At 48.9% G+C, this 19,303-nt stretch overlaps 1 protein-coding gene across 7 annotated transcripts; it reads left to right on the forward strand.

Moving 5' to 3' along the window:
- Positions 1-1,450: 1,450 nt before the first annotated feature.
- LOC120665945 lies at positions 1,451-14,341 on the forward strand. Of its 7 annotated transcripts, none has more exons than XR_005671462.1 (9): positions 1,451-1,828; positions 2,271-2,312; positions 4,079-4,161; positions 4,315-4,416; positions 4,518-4,732; positions 7,728-7,822; positions 11,638-12,823; positions 12,958-13,308; positions 13,712-14,341. XR_005671462.1 is itself a non-coding variant. In XM_039945669.1 (7 exons), the coding sequence occupies exons 1-7, from the start codon at positions 1,681-1,683 to the stop codon at positions 13,462-13,464; spliced, it is 747 nt and encodes a 248-aa protein (XP_039801603.1). In that variant the 5' UTR covers positions 1,451-1,680; the 3' UTR covers positions 13,465-13,511. The 7 variants fall into 7 exon arrangements, 3 of the variants coding, with proteins under 3 accessions (XP_039801603.1, XP_039801604.1, XP_039801602.1); XR_005671463.1 differs by having other exon boundaries at positions 11,638-11,761; XR_005671461.1 differs by having other exon boundaries at positions 11,638-13,308.
- The last annotated feature ends 4,962 nt before the right edge of the window (positions 14,342-19,303 follow it).

A 19,303-nucleotide genomic window follows, 5' to 3' on the forward strand; every position in this document is an offset into this window, starting at 1 on the left:
TATAAGCCTGGAGACGATTTGGGCCCGGTGTCAGACGTACGGCGGGTACCGTATATTCGTATGGACAAGACTACCCCTTCCTCTTCTCTCTCTCACTCACTAACATAAGGAGCCCAGTCCTCGGCCTTCTTCTCCACAACATCTCTTCTTCACCTCTGTCTTCTCGTCTCCAGCGAGCCGCACCGCCGCAAGCCTAGAGCACGGTGCCGCAACACCCGCTCCTGCGGGCACCACACGACCACGCGGCCATGCTGCCATCTCCGACAGGAATGCCGGCGGTAGCGCGGCCGGCCACCGCCGCCGGGGACGATGTCCTCCCTGACGACACACAGGAACGGGCGCCCCATCGCCGCGAGCCCCCACGCAAACTCCGCGAGCTGGGCGGCGGTGAGCAAGTGAGGCTGCCGAAGTTGGTGTACACGACGGAGCCCGGCTCCTGCGCGTCCAGCCACGCCAGGCACTCGGTGTCCTCCTTCCACATGCTGAGGTCGCCGGTTGAGCCGCGCCGCCCCCTCGCGCGGAGCTCGGCCATCCGGGGCAGTGCAGGGGTAGGGCAGGGACGGGATGGTCGGAGGGAGCCCGCCGCCGGGGGCGGGCCCCGCTCCGCCGCGACGCGCGCTGCCATGGAGCTCCCAGCGCCGCCGATTGGAGCTCCCAGCGCGCCGATTGGAGCTCGAGGGGGAGGGAGGACCCGCGCGGCGGCTGCCCTGTGGTGGCGGCGCTCCGCCCACGCCGTGCTCTGCCCACACGCACACGCAGCACTGGCCCCGTCGCCGTCGGCCGAGCGAGCCGCGCCGCCCCCTCGCGCGGAGCTCAGCCCCCGGGAGCAGGGCAGGGGCGGGGCCCACTCCGCCGCGAGGCGCGCCGCCATGGAGCTCCCAGCGCCGCCGATTGGAGCTCCTAGCGCGCCGATTGAAGCTCGAGGGGGAGGAAGGACCCGCGCGCCGGCTGTCCCGTCATGGCGGCGCTCCGCCCACGCCGCGCTCCGCCTGCACGCACACGCAGCACTAGCCCTATCGCCGCCGGCCGAGCGTGCGGGCGGGCTGGCTGTGTCGAGCGAGCCCCGCCGCTGCCGGCCGAGTGCGCGGGCCGCCACGCCAACGCCAGCACACGCGCACGCCCGCACGGGCTAGCTGCTCGTTGCCGGCGAGCCTACACATTGGGTGCGCGTGCTGTGTTTGAACAAGGAATGGGAGAGGATAGAGGAAGGTGATGACCCATTGGGTCCACTTGTAAGTGAGATAGAGTGGGAGGGGCTTTTAGGTCCATACGAAAATAAAATGTTGCCTATACACCTGCTCATGCGCCCAAAGACATTGAAGGCATATATAATGACATATTTCAGCTTGGGTAAGAATTACAATGACAGTTGCATAGTTTTTTTGAATAGTAATGGCGCGTTTGAGAAAAAAAATTATAATGGCACAAAGCCCATTAACCCAATCGAAAAAGGCAAAAGAATCAAAGAGAGCAATCCAAAGGTCACGCCCTCTTCTCCCCACCCCTATTCCGGCATTCCCCCAAATGTTCCCCGGCTCTGCCAGATCGCCGGCGACCTCCTCCCCAGTCGCCTCGGATCAGCCAGCAGCTCCCGCCTGCTCCTCCTAGGGAAGCCCAGGGATCAGCACCGTACCGCGGAATCTGTTGCAGCGACGGTGGGGCCAAGCGGGGGCAGAGGGGATGACTAGCCTGTCGATCAATGTGATGACGCTGAATCTGCACGAAGGCGAGCAGTCGAGCGAGAGCCCAAACAGCTGGGAAAAGCGCCGGGACATCTGCGTCAGCGTCATCACCAGCTACTCACCCACCATCCTCTGCACCCAGCAAGGTGAGCGGTGGTGATACACATGATTTGGCTAGCAAAGCTTGCGAGCCTGGGGTATGGCATCTCTTGTGTTAAATTGATTTGGCTCAGACGCACAACTAGATGGCGATTTGATGCATTTCTTGTTAGATATAAGTAGTCCTGCTGCAGACTAAGGATAGAACTGAACTCGATGACATTCTGAGCTAGGTTTTTATTTCTTTTCCTTTTTCCCCTTTTAGCAAAGAGATACACTGCTTGGATTGGTTAATGCTACGATTTGTTTGATCTGATTCATTCGATTTAGTAAGTTTTGGAGTAAATTCGGGATACGAATCTGATACATCATTTTACCCTATTTTGTGGTATTGTACTATTTTAGTGCTTGGATTCGGGCTCCCCTTTTTCGTTTTAGTTGGTTTTATTATTTTCATTCTAGGCTGAAAATAGCTTGCTTGGCATGTAGGCTTGAGATGGCAACTGGACTACCTACAACAGTGCTTACCAGGTAAATTTTGTCCGCTTCAGTGTTTTCTGCTCTTCTTTCCTGTTAACTTGGCTTCTGTTTGCTAATAGTGATGCACTTTATGCATAATATAGCTTCGATTGTCATTGTACTCGTGCTAGCTTTGTTTTCAGAAAGACTTCCTAAACTTTTAAATCCCCCATGAAAAAGGTAGGCTAAATGCCCTACCCCACCCCCACCACACCCACCCACCCACCCACCCACCCACCCAGTCCCCCACCCCCAGCGGATTGATTTACAAAGATCTCAGTCCTCCCAAATATCAACTTTTTTAGCTCTATTTTTTGTGGAAATGTAATCTATAGTTAATTCATCAAGCAATGAAGCGTGCAACTATCTGCTTGTACGTGGTTTGAGTTGTGGGTAGCTAGGCTAGGAGGTGCTGGTACTGCTGTGCAGCCGAGTGGCAAGGGTGTCTAGTTGTGGAGTGAAGCATGTGGTGGCACTGTCCTATTGGTGCTATGGTGCTTTGCAATGTGTTTGAGTAGTGCCATGCATGTTGTATGTACATTTTACAGTCTGGATTTTCTTTTTAATATGATCGGCAGCTTTCTTGCCCTGTTTTTTTTTCAAAAAAAATTGGTAGTTAAATGTCACGAAGTCTGCTGTACATTGCTTAATAAATCAAGGTAGTAGACATGCAGGTTCTCAACAACAAAATCAAATTTGTAATTCAGGAAAATTATGGTCACACAATGTTTCAGAGGCCTTATGGTGTCTCTTTTCCATTATAGAGGAACCTGAAAACTTATTGTGAATCGAATTGAGCTTCCATGGAACAAGGACCAAGTACAAATAGGCTTCCGCCGGTTAAAACAGTTACACAAATGAGTACTTGTCTAACATGACTCAGCTCTTGATGTTTGGCTATTGACTGGATTACAAAAACGGCAACTAATCTCTAGCAAGTAGAGAAGCAGACGCGCGTACAGAGCGGTGGTAGAGCAGCCGGTTGTTGTGCTCCTAGCCCAGGTTCGAACCTGGAAGTCTACATATTAAAAATAAGTTCATCGCTGTGCAAACTACTACAGCTGCTGGTGCAGGGAATGCCGCCGGGGTTGGCAGCCTTCCAGACCTTTTCTAGACTCAGATTTAGATCCTTCTTAAATCAAAGCTGTGACAAGGCCGGGCCTGGTCAACCGGTAGAGCCTACTGTCTGTAACCGGAAGGTCTCAGGTTTAAGCCCCAGCCTCTGCACATTTGTACGGGAAAGGCTTGGTGCTTAAAACAACCCTTCCCCCGACCTCGCGCAGTGCGGGAAGCCTACGGCACTGGGTGCGCCCTAAATGAAAGCAGTGGGGGAGGTCTTTTACTGGTTTTTTTTTGGGCTAGGCTAGATATGAAACCTAAGAAGATACAGTAAAAAAGAACTTATAAAAAGGCATTATAATAGTAATAATTGTAAAAAGAAGTTTATGTTTTGGGCATGTAGATTGCTCAGTGGCATGTGCAAAATCCGTTCAAGTACCCAAGGATACTTTATGAATAGTCAGTTTGGCACCATCCTTGGTATCCAAACTTGTATGAATGAATACTATTCCCTGCCCATAACCTATTGTCGCATGCAAAAGAGTCCTGTGTTCCCTCCTATCTATGAGCAAGAAGTCCAGTTTACACACTCTGTGCCTTTTCAACAAAGATATCTGTTTCTGAGGTATATGACATTTGACTTTTGTAAGAGATGCCCTTTTATTAGTTGATCAACATGTATCGAGAAGTAAAATGACCAAGCCTTTGCACCCATCTAGGTTATGAACAGTTTGGAATCTCAAGAAAAGGCTCACAGGACACCACTGATGAATACTGCACAATATTCTATGAAAAAGAAAAGGTTTGCCATTTCTGACTTATCATTTGTGTACACTGTTTGTTAAGTATCTCATTTCACTTCAAAACATATCCATCTTTCTTTGATTATTGTAATTTTGAAATATATAATAATTTATACACCTAGATGAACTGAACTTCCATGCATTTCTTGAAGGTGGAGCTTTCTGAAGGTGGCACATTTTGGTTGTCAGAATCACCATCAGTGCCAGGAAGCATTTCATGGGGAGCAACTGCACCTTGCATTGCGACATGGGCAATATCCTTTGGTCTGATGCTCTTCTTGCGCTTTATTGTTCTATCATTTTCATAGTATCTTGATTAGAATGAATTGTCTGTTTTCCTTAACATGATGTACACACGTTTCAACTCAAAAGATTAGAACCACCAGGATTCAGTTTCCAGATCGTAAATACCAATCTTGACGAAGTAAGCCCTCGTGCTCGACGAAGAAGCGCTCTGCTTACATGGCAACATATAGCATCCTTGCCACCCAATTTGCCTGTTATCTATTGTGGAGGCTTCAACACGCAGAAGGAATCTATGACTGGGCGGTTTTTGCTTGGCAGATCCAGGTAATAGATTGGTGTGGGAGATTATAAATTCTGACAGGGTTAACATGTCATTTTCCATATAACCACAGCATATACGCTCTGCAATATATTTTTTTGTCTGATATAACCACAGCATATATGTTCTGCGATATATTTTTTCTCCGATATAACCACAGTGTATGGTTGAACTCAAAACTCTTTGGTAAAACTAAAGAATAGGAAGTTATCTACACTTATATTTTGTAGAACATCTTTTGTTCCTTGCATCAATTCCCAACAGTAGGTAGACCTGTCCCATCCCTGCGGCCACTAGCGCACATGCACAACCTTTGATCTGTTCTTAAAAGTTGTGCCACTAGCTTGCAACAAAGTTTTGCATCAGATCCACCACTGAATTTAGCTTCTTCTGTTCATAACATGGAGATTTAGTGTGCCATCTTTGATCGTAGGCTTTTTAACACATTTGTTAGACGTGCATGTGCCTTGCGTGTGTGGACGGAGCCTTGGCCGAGTCATGGCTGGCTGGTCCTTGTCCTAATTGGACTAGGGTGTCCTGATTGGACTAGGTTAGAGATAGCGGTAGAGAGATCTTGTTTGGTTCTGTTTTCATAAACCTCAAGATCTCCCCGCACCTATATATTTATATGTACCCGTGGTTCTCTAATCAATTAATCTATTATTCACCGCAATGTACGTTGTTTACAACATTAAAAATGGGCAAGCTACACTTGATAGTTTTTTTAAATGATTTATGCTTTTTGTTTCTAACGTCATTGGAAATGGATAGACTACATGATATTGTAAGCATTTGAAACTTCAGAAGTGTTAGAGTATATTAGGAAACTCCGGATATGGTTAGTTTAGGATTGATTGTAATCCCGGAAATAACCTTCCTTATCTCTAGGAGAGGCTACTTGTCCTCCAAGCCATGTACTCCATATATTCGCCCTAGAGGCCCAATGCAATACATCGACCACATTATACGCATCCTACTTTCCTACATGGTGTCAGAGGGTCACGATCCTATGACCTAACTAGGCTTCCGCTGCCGTTGCCGCCGTGCCGCCCCCGAGGAGATCGATCTCCGCCGGGGGCAGCGCCCTCGTAGGATGCCCGGCGGATCTTTCTGATCCGCCATGCCTGTCGTCGTCAAGCACAACAAGGGGACCTACCTCGCCGCCAGGATTCGTCGCTAGTGCCGCCGCCGCCGCCCTCGCAAGATCGGGGGCGCCCGACGGTCGCGCGCCGCCCTTCGCCCGCCGGTCTAGCCACGCCGCCTGCGGCCGCGGATGGTACCGCCAGGGTGGCGGCTCGGCCCGATGCCTTCGTCATCGTTGCCGGGCTCTGATGGCGCACCTGTCTGGTACCCATGGTCCTGCTGTTGCTGTTTTTCTTTTCCGATCTAAGATCGGTTTGCGTCGCCCTGCCGTTCGTTGCCGCATCGTCGTCGACGCTCCCGAGAATGAGGTTGCTGTTGCACGCCCTCACAGGCTGCAGCATCGACGCTCGTGGTCAAGCCATCATTGCTGGTGTTGCCGCCTTTTCAGGTGGTGGCGCCATCCGCTGCCGGTCCTCGTTAAGCTGGCACTCGATCCGAGTCCGCGCCTACTGCCGTTCTCGCACAGACACTGCCGCCGATGTTGCTGAAGGAAGACCCCCGTGCACTTTTTAGCTGCCTGCTCTACCATCGCCATCCGCCGCTCACCGTCCTGCTGCTGTCCTCGGCCAAAAGATGTTGATCTTGTGTACTCGGGTACCTCGATGACGCTTCGACCTGCGCCCCCTCCATGGCTTCGACCACGTCCACCTCGACTTCTGCTACTACGGCACTAAATGGCTATCATCTGCATGTGTCTCCAGTCAAAGGTTTCGCATTGGCATTCCGACTGCAGGGGGGATACGTCTCCATTGTTCTCCAGTCTGACCGTTCGTGTTGCTACCGCTACGACTGCGGGGGGATGTTAGAGTATATTGGGCAACTCTGGATATGGTTAGTTTAGGATTGATTGTAATCCCGGGACAACCTTCCTTATCTCTAGGAGAGGTTACTTGCCCTCCAAGCCATGTACTCCTATATATTCGCCCTAGAGGCTCAATGCAATACATTGACCACATTATACGCATCCTACTTTTCTACAAGAAGTAAATTTCAAGTGTGAATATTAGGACTTATATAATTTGAAGTCTTCCATGGAGTACTTTGGCTTTGTTTGGACACATATGTCATAAGGCTTGTGAGATAATACTCAACTGTTTTGATGACATATGGCAATAGGAAAACTCAATGGTTGATACTTGATACTATCATACTATGGCATTGGTAATTGAGTGGGTGATTCACTACTTACTGTTATAGGTATTCTTGCTCAATTTGGGCATTAAAAAGTATTCTTTGAATTACATGGGATACGTAGATAAGTGAACCCGAAAAACATATTAACAGGGTCTCCAAAATACTTCTTTGACCATTAGTCTTCCTTAGTATTTTCATAAGAAGTTACTGAGGTCTAACTGTTAGTTTATATGTGCTGTATGTGTGCGTGATGGGCCTGGCGTCCAGGCCCATGGCCGGCTCCTTGCCGTGCCTAGATGATTAGGTTAGGCATGTTATCCTCTGATTGATTGTGATTCTATAAACCTATCTCAGGGCTGCCTATATATGTATACGTGTGTTGTATACCCTAATCAATCTATTATTCCACGCAATCCCATTTGCTCTCACTAACCGTTCAAAAGGCATTATCCTGATAAACTTACATCCAATTGCTTAATCCTTTTTATGTGACCGATCACTTCAATATATCTTTTGGTTAAGGTTTTATAAATCTTGACTGCACTCATTTTTAGAAGACATCTATTTGGGAGCGGAGTACTAATGTTTCTACAGAGTTTCCTCCGATTATCATTTACTAATATTATATTTTCTTTTGTATGTGGATATCTGTGTTTCAGTAAAGTAACTGGGAAATTTCCTTCAATATGTTTCTTGATACAATTATTTGCTGTGTTGATACAGAGAACATGGTGTTGTTGGTGATATGAGAGATGCTTGGCCTAATGCACGGGTGCGAAAAAATGTTTCACTAATACATACATATCATGGATTTAAAGGTGCCCCCCCCCCCCCCAATACTTCATTTAGGTCATTTTTTGTAGTTTCCATCCGTTGCATTAAAAATTACTGTGGATGTTATATTTGCACAATTAGATGGCAGAATGAATGTTACTATAAATAAGTATTCTTTCCGTCCTGAAATGTAAGTCATTTTGGTTTGTCCTTAAGTCAATGTAGTCTAAGTTTGACCAAATTTATAGAGAAGAGTACTAACATCTAACACATCAAATAAGTAAATTAAGAAAGTATATTTCATAACGGATCTAATTATTCTCATTTGACATTCAAAATGTTATTACTTTTTTCTATAAATTTGGTTAAACATGGAACTGTTTGACTTAGGACAAACCAAAATGACTTACATTTGTTAAGCAACATATCTATATTAGGCCCATATATGGCCACTGCTGTACATATACACACCAAGGACTTTTGCCTCACTATCTCTGGTCATCTTCTCCAAAGGTAACATGGAATCAGAGCAGGTTCGATTAGGGTTAGGGTTAGGGTGAGAAGTGTCACCTCCACATCCACCAGTTCTTTTTTTTTTCCGGCCGCCGCCCATCCACTGGTGTCCGTCTGCTGCACCTGTCGCGCCGCCAGTTGTTTACGCTCGTCACGGCCCGTCTCTGTGCCGCCTGTCATGGCCGATTCTTGCCGCCTCCACCTGCAGGCCCCCGTCGCAGCACCCTCCCTTGCCGCCCGTCTACTCGTTCAGCCGCCCCATCCACGTGTCACGGCCTGCTGTTGCCCGTCCGCCTGTTGTTGAGGCTGAGGGAGGTGTGCGACTCTATACTGCTCTGCTTCTTCCCAGTTTTACTGGTACTGCTCTGCCTCTGCCCTGTTTTGCTGGTACTGCGACTGCTCTGTTCTGCCCTGTTTTGTTGGTGCTGCGGCTGCTCTGTTCTGCTCAGCTGGTGCTTCACTGTTCTGCTATTTGCTATCTGCCTGCTGCTTTGTGCTGTCCGTTTAATTCAGTTATTGCAATTTTTCACCATGGCTCAGATCAGTCCTATTGTTATTAATATCACTCTTGATGGTTCAAATTATTCGGAATGGTCTTTTTGTGTTGAAACTGCTTTGAGGGGTCAAGGTTTCTATTCTCACTTAATTGATGATCCACCTATGTGCAAATCTAATGGCAGTAATGATACTGATATCACCACATGGCAAACTAATGATGGGAAGATGATGACTGCCATGGTTAATAGTATTAAACAGTCAATGATTATGAGTCTTAAAAGCTAAGGCAATATGGACTGCCTTAAAGCAGCGCTATGTTTAGGACAGTGGTGCTCTTCTCCATAATCTCATGCAGCAAATTCATGTCATTGAGCAAGGTGATATGTCTATTGATGATTATTATTCTGCTTACGATTGTTTGATGGGTTCATTGACCTCCATGGTGAATGAGTGCGCAGCGGCTGACTGCCCAACACACAAATTCCTTGAAAGATTTGTGACATATCGCTTTGTCATGGGAGTGAACCCAGAATTTGATTCCATTCGTACTCGGCTGCTTCATAATTCATCTAGTATAACCATGGACCAAGCCTTGGCTGAATTACTTGCTAAAGAGACACGTCTGCAGTCTATGTCTTCTTTCTCCTCTGTGACAGCGCCTCATAGTGTGCTGGCAGCCTCTCGGCAGATCACTTTACGTAGAGGTACATCTTCAGAGCCATGTAAGCATTGTGGCAAGGCTACTCATCTATCTGCCCATTGTTTTTCTGCATATCTAGAGAAGTTAGTTGAGTATAGTGGTCACCAAGCTTCTCGTGCTGCTCGTGGCCGTGGTACTTCTTCCACTGCTTGAGATGGTTCTGGTAGCCGTGCTACCTCTTCCACTACTTGACATGGTTCTGTCTCAATTGCTGCTGCTTCAGCTGTTGATGCCTCTCAGCCGGCTTGCATTCTTGGTTCCGGGGCCTCCTTTCATGTGACATCTGATCAATCTCGGTTACCTGCAAGCCAATCACTGACGGTGCCTCTATTCAGACAACTGATGGTACATCGTGTTATATTACTCATCGGGGTTCTCTTTGTAATACCAAATTTTCTATACTTGATGTTTCATTTATATCTCAGCTGTCCATGAATCTTCTTTCAACGGGCCAAATTGTTGATCATAATTATTTTATTGGATTTGATGTCTCATTTTGTTTATTCAGGATCGTCAAAGCGGGATTGCGATTAGGACTGGCCATCGCTGTAGAGATAATTCTAGCCTCTACATTTTGGACACCTTGCGTGTTCCTTCTTCTGCTACTCGTGTGTCATCTGTTTCATCATCATCTCCATCATCCTTCGTGAAGTGGCATCGACTTGGTCACCTCTGCGGGTCTCGCTTGTCCACATTAATACATCAGGGCTATTTAGGTCATACATCTGTGAGTCCAACTTTCATTCTAAGGGTCGTAAGTTTGGAAAACAGATTCTGCTTCCCTATCCTTCTAGTGTCTCTCACTTTATTAAACCCTTTGATCTTATTCACTCAGATGTATGGGTTCCCACTCCTTTTGCTACTAAAGGTGGCCATAAATATTATGTTATCTTTGTTGATGATCATTCTTGATATACTTGGCTTTACTTTATGAAACATCGGTCCCAGTTATGTTCTATTTATTAACCTTCTACATGCATGGTTCATACTTAATTTTCCACCTCTATTAAAATTTTCCGTTCCGACTCAGGTGGAGAATATTTGTCTGATCTTTTCCGCCAGTTTCTAATCTCTGAATGTACTCTTCCTTAGCTCTCATGTCCTTGTGCCCATCCACAAAACGATGTAGCTGAATGCAAACATCATCATATCATTGAAACTGCTCGGACCTTTCTAATTGCCTTCTTTGTTCCTTCTCACTTTTGGGGGGAAGCGGTCTCAACATCTGTTTATCTTATCAACAGACAACCGTCATCCAAACTATCTGGTAAGTGTCCTGGTGAAGTTCTTTTTGGCACTCCTTGCTATGATCATCTTCAGGTTTTTAGATGTACCTGTTATGTTCTGCTTGCACCTCGTGAGTGAACTAAGTTGACAACTCAGTCGGTTGAATGTGTTTTTCTAGGATATAGTCCTGAGCATAAGGGTTATCGTTGTTATGATCCTTCCACTCATCGCATGCATCTCTTGTGATGTGATATTTGTTGAGGATCGTCTTTTCTTTTATAAGTCTTCTACCCATTCATCCTCTTCTTCTACGGAGTCCACGTCTTTTCTTTACCTTCCTCCTATTTTTTCTAGTGATGATGCATCTTCACCTACACCATCTCCTCCTGATGACCCCCCACCAATACCCTCTCCTCCCACCTAGGCCTCCACCATGTAAACCACCCATCACGCGTGTCTACACTCGTCATTCTGCCAATCATCTAGAGTCTCCATCTAGTCCTTCCTCGGCTAGTCTTGATGCTCCTGTTTTTGTTGATTCTAATGCTACTGATGAGTCATAGGTTGGACCGAGCTACAATCTGCGTGATCGCACCACTATTCAGCCACCTAATAAATTGGGATTTCCACGTGCAAGTGCTATTCTTGAGGACCATCCACTTATCATGAGTCTTCTCTCATTCCGGAATGGTAAGCTGATATGTCTGAGGAGCTCACTGCACTTGAGTGCACAGGTACTTGGGATATTGTTCCATTACCACCTCATATAGTACCTATCACGTATAAATGGGTATTCAAAGTTAAAACCAAATCTGATGGTTGCATTGAGCAATATAAAGCTTGTCTGGTCGCCAGAGGATTTTAGCAGACTCAGGGATATGATTATGATGAGACATTTTCTCCTGTTGCATGCATGACCAGGGTTCCTACTCTGAAAGCTGTGGCTGCTTATCTCTCAGATGGATGTTAAAAATGCCTTTCTTCTTGGTGATTTACATGAGGCAGTTTATATGCAGCCACCACCAGGTGTTAATGCACCTCCAAGGTATGTTCGTCATCTTTGTCGTGCCTTATATGGTCTTAAACAGGCTCCACATGCTTGGTTTGAATGCTTTGTATCAGTGATACGAGATGCTGGTTTCTCACAAAGCGATCATAATCCTGCCTTATTTGTTCATCTCTCTCCATGTGGGCGTATTTTGCTGCTTCTCTGTGTTGATGATATGCTAATTACTAGAGATGATATTGATCACATTAATCATGTGAAGCAACAACTTGGCGAGCAATTTCAGATGTTTGATTTGGGTACTCAGTTATTTCTTAGAGATTGAGGTCCTACGTTCTTCCAAGGGCTATTATCTCTCTCAATCTAAGTATATACGGGACCTTATTGCATGTTCTGGCATTACTGATAGTCGGACGGCTGCCACACCCATGGACCTTCACTTGCAACTTTGTCCTACAAATGGTACTCCTCTAGAGGATCCCTCTCGATATCGGCATATTGTGAGCAGTCTTATTTATCTCACTATCACCAGACCTAACATTGCTCATGCGATACATATCTTAAGTCAGTTTGTGAGTGTTCCAACTTCAATTCACTTTGGAGTTGGACATTTGCTTGGTGTGCTAAGATACTTGAGGGGGACATCATCTTGGTGTTTATTCTATGCTCACAATAGCTCGCTTTGTCTCCATGCCTATTCCGACACCACTTGGGTGAGTGATCCAACTGATCCCCGTTCTGTCCCTGGTTATTGTATCTTTCTTGGATCTTCTCTAGCATGGAAGTCCAGGAAGCAGTCAACTGTCACTCGATCTAGTACTGAGGCAGAACTTTGGGCACTTGCTACTATTGTGTTGCATGCACCGATCAGTTCAACCCAAAAGCTTAAGCTGATGGGGAAGGGTGGGCAATTCACTTATATTCCAACACCCCCCTCACGTGTAGTCTCGCTCAGGCCTCAGATGTGGAATAGGAGCGAGCAACAATTATTTTATTTAATTGTGCTAACCATGATTCGAACTCGAGACCTTTGGCTTTGATACCATATTAAGTTGCATGCACCGACCAATCTAACCCAAAAGCTTAAGTTGATGGGGAGAGGTGGGCAATTCACTTATATTCCAACAGCTACTCCCACTTATGAGATTGTGTGGCTCCAATGGCTATTTGCTGATTTTGACACTTCTTGTGATGCTTCCACACCTCTTCTTTGTGACAATACTGGAGCCATACAGATTGCCAAAGACCCCGTGAAGCATGAACTTATAAAGCATATTGGTGTTGATGCTTCCTTCACTCGGTCTAACTGTCATCAGAACACGATTGCTCTTCAGTATGTGCCATCAAAACTGCAACTGGCAGACTTCTTTACTAAAGCACAAACTCGAGAACAACAGCGGTTACATATGCTCAAACTCAATGCTTCAGATCCTCCACCTCGGTCTTGAGTTTGAAGGGGGGCGTTAAGAAGCATATCTATATTAGGCCCATGGCCCTTATTCTTCTCTAGGCCCATATATGGCTACTGCTGTACATATACACATCATGGACTTTTGCCTCACTATCTCTGGTCATCTTCTCCAAAGGTAACAAGTATTACTCTGCTTAAACATTTCATCAAATTCTCAGAGTAACTTTCTGATTTGGAAATTTTACATTTAGTATCCAATATAAAACCAGGAATTGGAAGGAGAATGACTACTATGTTACTTGATGGTGTATGCAGTTTCATATGGAGATAAATCAAATTTTAGTTATGCAGCCTTTATCTGATCAGCTTTCTAAAAAAGTATATTATTTCACTATTCTGCATTGATTTTTGTCTGTGTAATGATGATTTTATGTACTAATTATGCACCATGGATGTATTGAGATCTGCTCATTATACAGTTATCTTGTTAATCATACCGCCAGTTTTCCTCCTTTTCTTTCCTATACGCCCATCGTAGTATGTATTTGCATTCTTATGAAACAAATGTTTTGTTGCAGGGGAGAAACAAGGTGCGGTAGAATTTCTCAAATTAATATTTAGAGCACTTTGCCTGTGCTGGGATCGACAGACACAGGACTTGCATATTGACTGGATACTATTTAGAGGGCGCCCACTCGTTCCTGCACTTTGTGAGGTCATAAATGACAATATAGACGGTGTTTATCCATCCTCACACTTTCCCATCTTTGCTGAGTTCTTGCTTCCACGCTCGGTCCGGTTAGCTGAGACACAGTCATAGTCCTCGTGTGTTGTCCTCATGAGATTTTTTTTTGTTTTTATTTCCCATACATATTTCGAGTATGTCCCACTGTTTCTTCCGTGGCGGTACTTTGATCTGGAAACGACATCACATCCCGCTTGAGCACACCTCCAGGTTTCTTTTGTCATCCCATTACAATGAACAACACAATCAGCATATGCACCCGTTGTCATGAGGCTTGTTTCAAGGGCAATGGGCTATTCTGTTACCTCTGCTTGCTATTCTATTTTGTTCACATATTCATTAAGCTGTTTCTGAGATTTTCATGTGTATATATAACTGTATCTATACAAGTTCTTTATGACAATTGTGAGATCTTGAAGTAAATTAGCTGATGTGATGAAAAATCAAGATTTTTCATTTTGCACGATCTAGTATATGCGTGTTCCACCAATATTACCAAAGTTATGACCTGGATAAATAATTTCACCTTTGCAAGTTGCTGTATACTAAATGTAATATTCGAAGTTGGCAGTCATTTCACTGCTATGGGAAACTTTCTTCAGCTTTTCAAAAGCTAGCTGATCCAGGAGCCAACAAAAGCCAGTTTTTGGAAGCAAAAGCTCAAACAAACATGCCCTTATAGAACCGTCCCAATTCCCTTGTAACCAGCACCAGCTGATACAAATTGTCTGAGCATGAACATGATTAAATTGCAAAGCTCAAATATAGTGCCACATTTGCAGAGACGACCACCATTTTCTTCCCACGTGAAACTGGGGCTGCAGCAGCAGCGTGAACTGGGACTGGGGTAGGGGGTGCTTTAAGGCTATTCGCATCGGTAAGGCTATCCGCACCGGTCCGGTACCCCATCCTCCAGTATGCAGTTAGCATAAAAGGAGCTACACCGGGGTACTAGGAGAAGTCCACTAAACAAGCGGATGCTTTCTGTTCTGCTATTGCAAGCGGAGGTAGAGGGAGCGCTATCTGACAGGCGTGGCACGGGTCCCACATGTCCATGGCTTCCGCGCGCCATCACCAACCACCCGCTGTCGAGGCCACGCTCGCCAGAGGCCCGCCGGAGGGAGGCCTACTGCCGCCACTGGAGGGAGCTCCGTGACGACACCGCCTCTACTCCATGATGACTCCACCTTCGAGTCGCCATCTCGGATATCCCTATCGCCTCCACCTCCGAGCTCCCTACCGTCGTTGAGTCTACCCGCAGTCGTCCTCGGGGACCCAGTCGCAATGCGTAGGGGAGGCCGGCGGTCCCTAGATGAGGCTGGTGGGCGCAGGGGAGGCCGCGTCAGGATGGAGGCTTGGCTCCGATTCGCCATCGTCGGGGAGGGAGGGCGTGGGCGGAGGGCACGTCAGCCCGTTGGGAGGGAGGGGCCGGCGCTATCGCACTCAGGCACCGTCGTCGGCGAGGGTGGAGGCCAGAGGAGGTTGAGGAGGCGTGGGATTGGCCGGAGGAGGCCCACGGCCTGCTGAGAGCGGCCGACGGCCCGCTTAAGGCTCCACCTCTCCCTACCCCCACGGGAGGACTCTGCCTCGCCCGACCCTCGCGGGATGGGACCCATACCGCCACGTGGCGACCCACTAGCTCCATAATACGGGAGACTGCCATCAGTCAAAAGGAGACCCACGTGCGCGATCGAGACTGCTCGCCCATGCCCCGATACGAAACAGGATAGGCGGCGACAGACTGTTCTGGGGGAGGGCATCGCTCAACCACCCCCCCGGAAGTCAGCGCCAAGGACGTGTTGATCGTCCGAATGGTGAACAAGAACGGACTACCATCCTCTGCAAATAGCAACGGCATCAACGGGACTTCATCCACAGTGCACCACGACCATTCCCATCCCGCACGGTCAACACAGGGCCAGGGATGGGGGACGAATGACCGCCGTCGCCATCAACAAAGACTGTGGGACCCACCACGACAGACAGATGGGGAAAATGCGGTCGGATAGCATCCGACCCCCTCGTCTTCTCCCATTTTACCTCTTATCCTTTATGTATCTGACCCCCCCTCTCCCTTGGACTATAAAAGGAAAAGGGTTGCCCCTGAGAAGGGGGCCGACCGACGGATGGATGGATCATTCATTCCACCACTCACACATCCACACGCACGCAACATAGAGACTTGGGAGCCCCGTCCCCTCTCTCACCCGTTTATAAGCCCTACTGCAAACTGAGTGTCAGATTGCTTATCTGGCAAGTCCACCAGGGGTATACCCGGTAGTAGAGTTTCAGGAGGGGGAATCTCATAACCAAGGGCTTGTTGGTAACACGAAGATGCAGGGACTTAGACAGGTTTGGGCTGCAATAAGCATAACACCTTACGTCCTGTGATCGGTGTGGGATTAGGGTTTCTGGTGTTTACAATGAGCGTGGAAAAAGAGAGAAAGTATGGGATGATCTGTCTATGGGTATACCCACGTCCCCTTTATATAGAACAGGAGCCGTGAGGTACGAGTAGCGAATAAGATCTACTCGAGTTGTTACAAGGAAGGAGGTCGGATAAGATGCCTGACTATACAAGCGCCATGCTAGAGCCTCCATCCTGATCCGTAGAAGACCCTTTCGTCAAGCAACCGAGTTCCTGCGTGCCGGGTAGTTGATGCCGAGTCGCCGAGTAGGATAGCCACCCGGATACGGGGACCCTACTCGGCACAGAGGTTCCTAGATCTACCTCCGTCAAGCTCCTGAGCGCTGGAGGGCCGAGATGAACACTGATGTCTTGAACGAGGTCCTTTGGTGCTCTTGAAATCAACTTGAGTCGTCTTAAGTCTTGAACGGGATGCGCCCCTGGGCACACCCGTTGGGTGTAGCCCCCGAGCCTCGAAAGGTTTCAGAGAAGCATTTCGAGGGTAAAAACTGATTAGCTTTGCTTTTCGTTCTCCGGCTGAACAGCCTGCTCCAGATATGAAGTCATTGATCACCTATACGAGGCAGCACGCCGAGTCACGGGCACCAGCTCACAGTACGTTACAATACAGGCAACCCTCAAGGAGAGTCAACCCGTAGAACCATAGAGGTACCAAGGTCGATTTCGGCACCCAGCCCCCGAGGCGCTGGCAGGGTCGCCGGTTGGAGTTGTGGAGATGAGCCGAGTTATGACGACGTCCAACCCCATAAGTACTGGCAGGGTCGCGGAGACACACCGGGTAGTTGCGGCACCCAGCCCCCAATTAGGGTCGCCGGTGGAGTCGCGGAGACGCGTCGAGTAGTGACGACGTCCAGATCCGAAGGTACTGGCAGGGTCGCAGAGACACGCCGGATAATTGCGGCACCCAGCCCCTAAGCAGGGTTGCTAGCGGAGTCGCGGAGACGAGCCGGGTAGTTACATCGTCCATACCTAGAGGTACTAGCTAGGTCGCTGAGATACGCTGGGTAGTTGTGGCGCACAGCCCCCAAGCAGGGTCGCTAGTGGAGTCGCGGAGACGCGCTGGGTTATGACGAAGCCCAGCCCCAGAGGTACATGAAGGGTCGCGGAGACACGCCGGGTAGTTGCAGCGCCCAGCCGCCAAGCAGGATTGCTGGCGGAGTCGTGGAGACGCACCGAGTAGTGACAACATCCAGATCCGGAGGTACTGGCAGGGTCGCGGAGACATGCCGGGTAGTTGCGGCGCCCAGCCCCCAAGCATGGTAGCTGGCGGAGTCACGGAGATGTGCCGGGTTTTGACAGCGCCCAGCCCCGGAGGTACTGGCAGGGTCGCGGAGACACGCCCGGTAGTTGCGGGGCCCAGCCCCCGAGCAGGGTAGCTGGCGGAGTTGCAGAGACGCACTGAGTAGTGACAGCATCCAGCCCTAGAGGTACTGTCAGGGTCGCGGAGACACGCCGGGTCATTGCGGCGCCCAGCCCCTAAGAAGGGTCGTTGGCAGAGTCACGGAAGACGGGCCGGGTTATGACGGCACCAAGCCCCGGAGGTACTGGCAGGGTCGCGGAGACACACCGAGTGCATGGCAAAAATGCGGTGGCAGAGGGGGAGTGGGGTTGTCAGAGGCAACGGTAAAAAAGAGTTACCGTTTGGGGCGCTCCTTTTGCCGTACGATTCCGCGGCCTGTTTGGAAATAGCTGTTGATTTCGGATCTGTCCATTGGGGCACCTTGGGTATTTAGGCGATCGACCTGGCCCTGTGTGGCCACCCTGTTCCCGAGCCTTCCAGAGCCTACCACCGCATTCTCGACGCCCCCAGTTCTCTTCATCTTCTCGACTCCTCTCCTCGCCTTCTCCGCTAGTTCCTGCTCCCAATACAATCAAGCTCGCCACTGCAAACACCATGGCCGACGCTCCTACCGCCTCGGGAGCGCCGGGGAGGTTCCGCCACCGATGGAGTCATGGTTGCAGAGCCCCCTGCAGGAATCCGACATCCAGGACATGGTGAAGCGCGGCATCCTCTCGGAGAAGCAAATCTCTTGGTAAAAATGTGGCTTGGGGGAGGAGTTCCCCACTGAGGACCGGATGAAGCTTGTGGTGTTCGGGTCCTTCTACAAGAAGGGGTCCGCCTTGCCCGCGGGAGCCTTCTTCAGGGGGTTGCTTCATTTCTACGAGTTGGAGGTAACGCACCTTAAGCCCTAACTCAATCGAGCAAATCGCGATCTTTATTCATCTTTGCGAGGGATACTTGGGGATTTCTCCCCACTTCAATCTATGGCGGGCGCTGTACCGCCTCAAGGGGCACCTGTCCAATGTCCACCAGAACGTGGTGGGTGGGGCCACCTTTTCTCTGCGCCAGCGAAGGATCTACCCTGACTTTGACTTCTGCGACTCCAACAAGGGTTGGCCCGAGTGGTTCGTGGTGGCGAACCCGGCACCCAGCCTCCCGGCTCACAGCGGGCGCGCGTCGAAATACAAGGCGTGCTTGGAGGAGCTGCCGAACGAGGATGAGATGATCCAGGTGGATCGCCTCCTCGCCGAGATCGCTGAGCTGTCGGCTCGGAAGCTGATAGGGACCGCGATGGCCCTCTCGTTGTGCAAGCGGCTGACGCAGCCGATCTAGGAGAAGGTCCACCCCGGCTTCGAGTACTGGGGTCGCGATGACCCGACCCGAGGGCAGAACCACAAGGTCCCCCTGCGGAGGCGGTGAACCAGGTCGCCCGCATCATGATGGAGCCTATCCAGGACAAGGGCCGCCCGAAGGCCCACTGCCTGAAGCGGCCAACGAACACCGTAAGTGTTCTTCCTAGTCCGAGTTGTTTCGATTCATTTTTGAGTTGTTTCCTCTGTTTTGGCTCTGTTTTCTTACTGCACCTATTGGGTTGTAACGCAAATCGGAAAACTTTGCAGGCTAAGGTGCGGGAGTTTTGGTCCCCCGCTCCTTTGCCTGAGGGGGACCCTAGCAAGCAGATTGCCCGGCCCGCCAAGCTCAAGGAGCCGACGGAA

This window comes from Panicum virgatum, chromosome 3N (assembly GCF_016808335.1).
Source record: "Panicum virgatum strain AP13 chromosome 3N, P.virgatum_v5, whole genome shotgun sequence".
In the NCBI taxonomy this organism is placed as follows: Eukaryota; Viridiplantae; Streptophyta; class Magnoliopsida; order Poales; family Poaceae; genus Panicum; species Panicum virgatum.

Bases quoted from the DNA above. Each gene is read 5' to 3' on its own strand.
- LOC120665945 (XM_039945668.1), top strand. From the start codon at position 1,681: ATGACTAGCCTGTCGATCAATGTGATGACGCTGAATCTGCACGAAGGC. The intron at 4,162-4,314 runs GTTTGCCATTTC...CATTTCTTGAAG, and splicing joins TATTCTATGAAAAAGAAAAG to GTGGAGCTTTCTGAAGGTGG. The intron at 4,733-7,727 runs GTAATAGATTGG...GTGTTGATACAG, and splicing joins TTTTTGCTTGGCAGATCCAG to AGAACATGGTGTTGTTGGTG.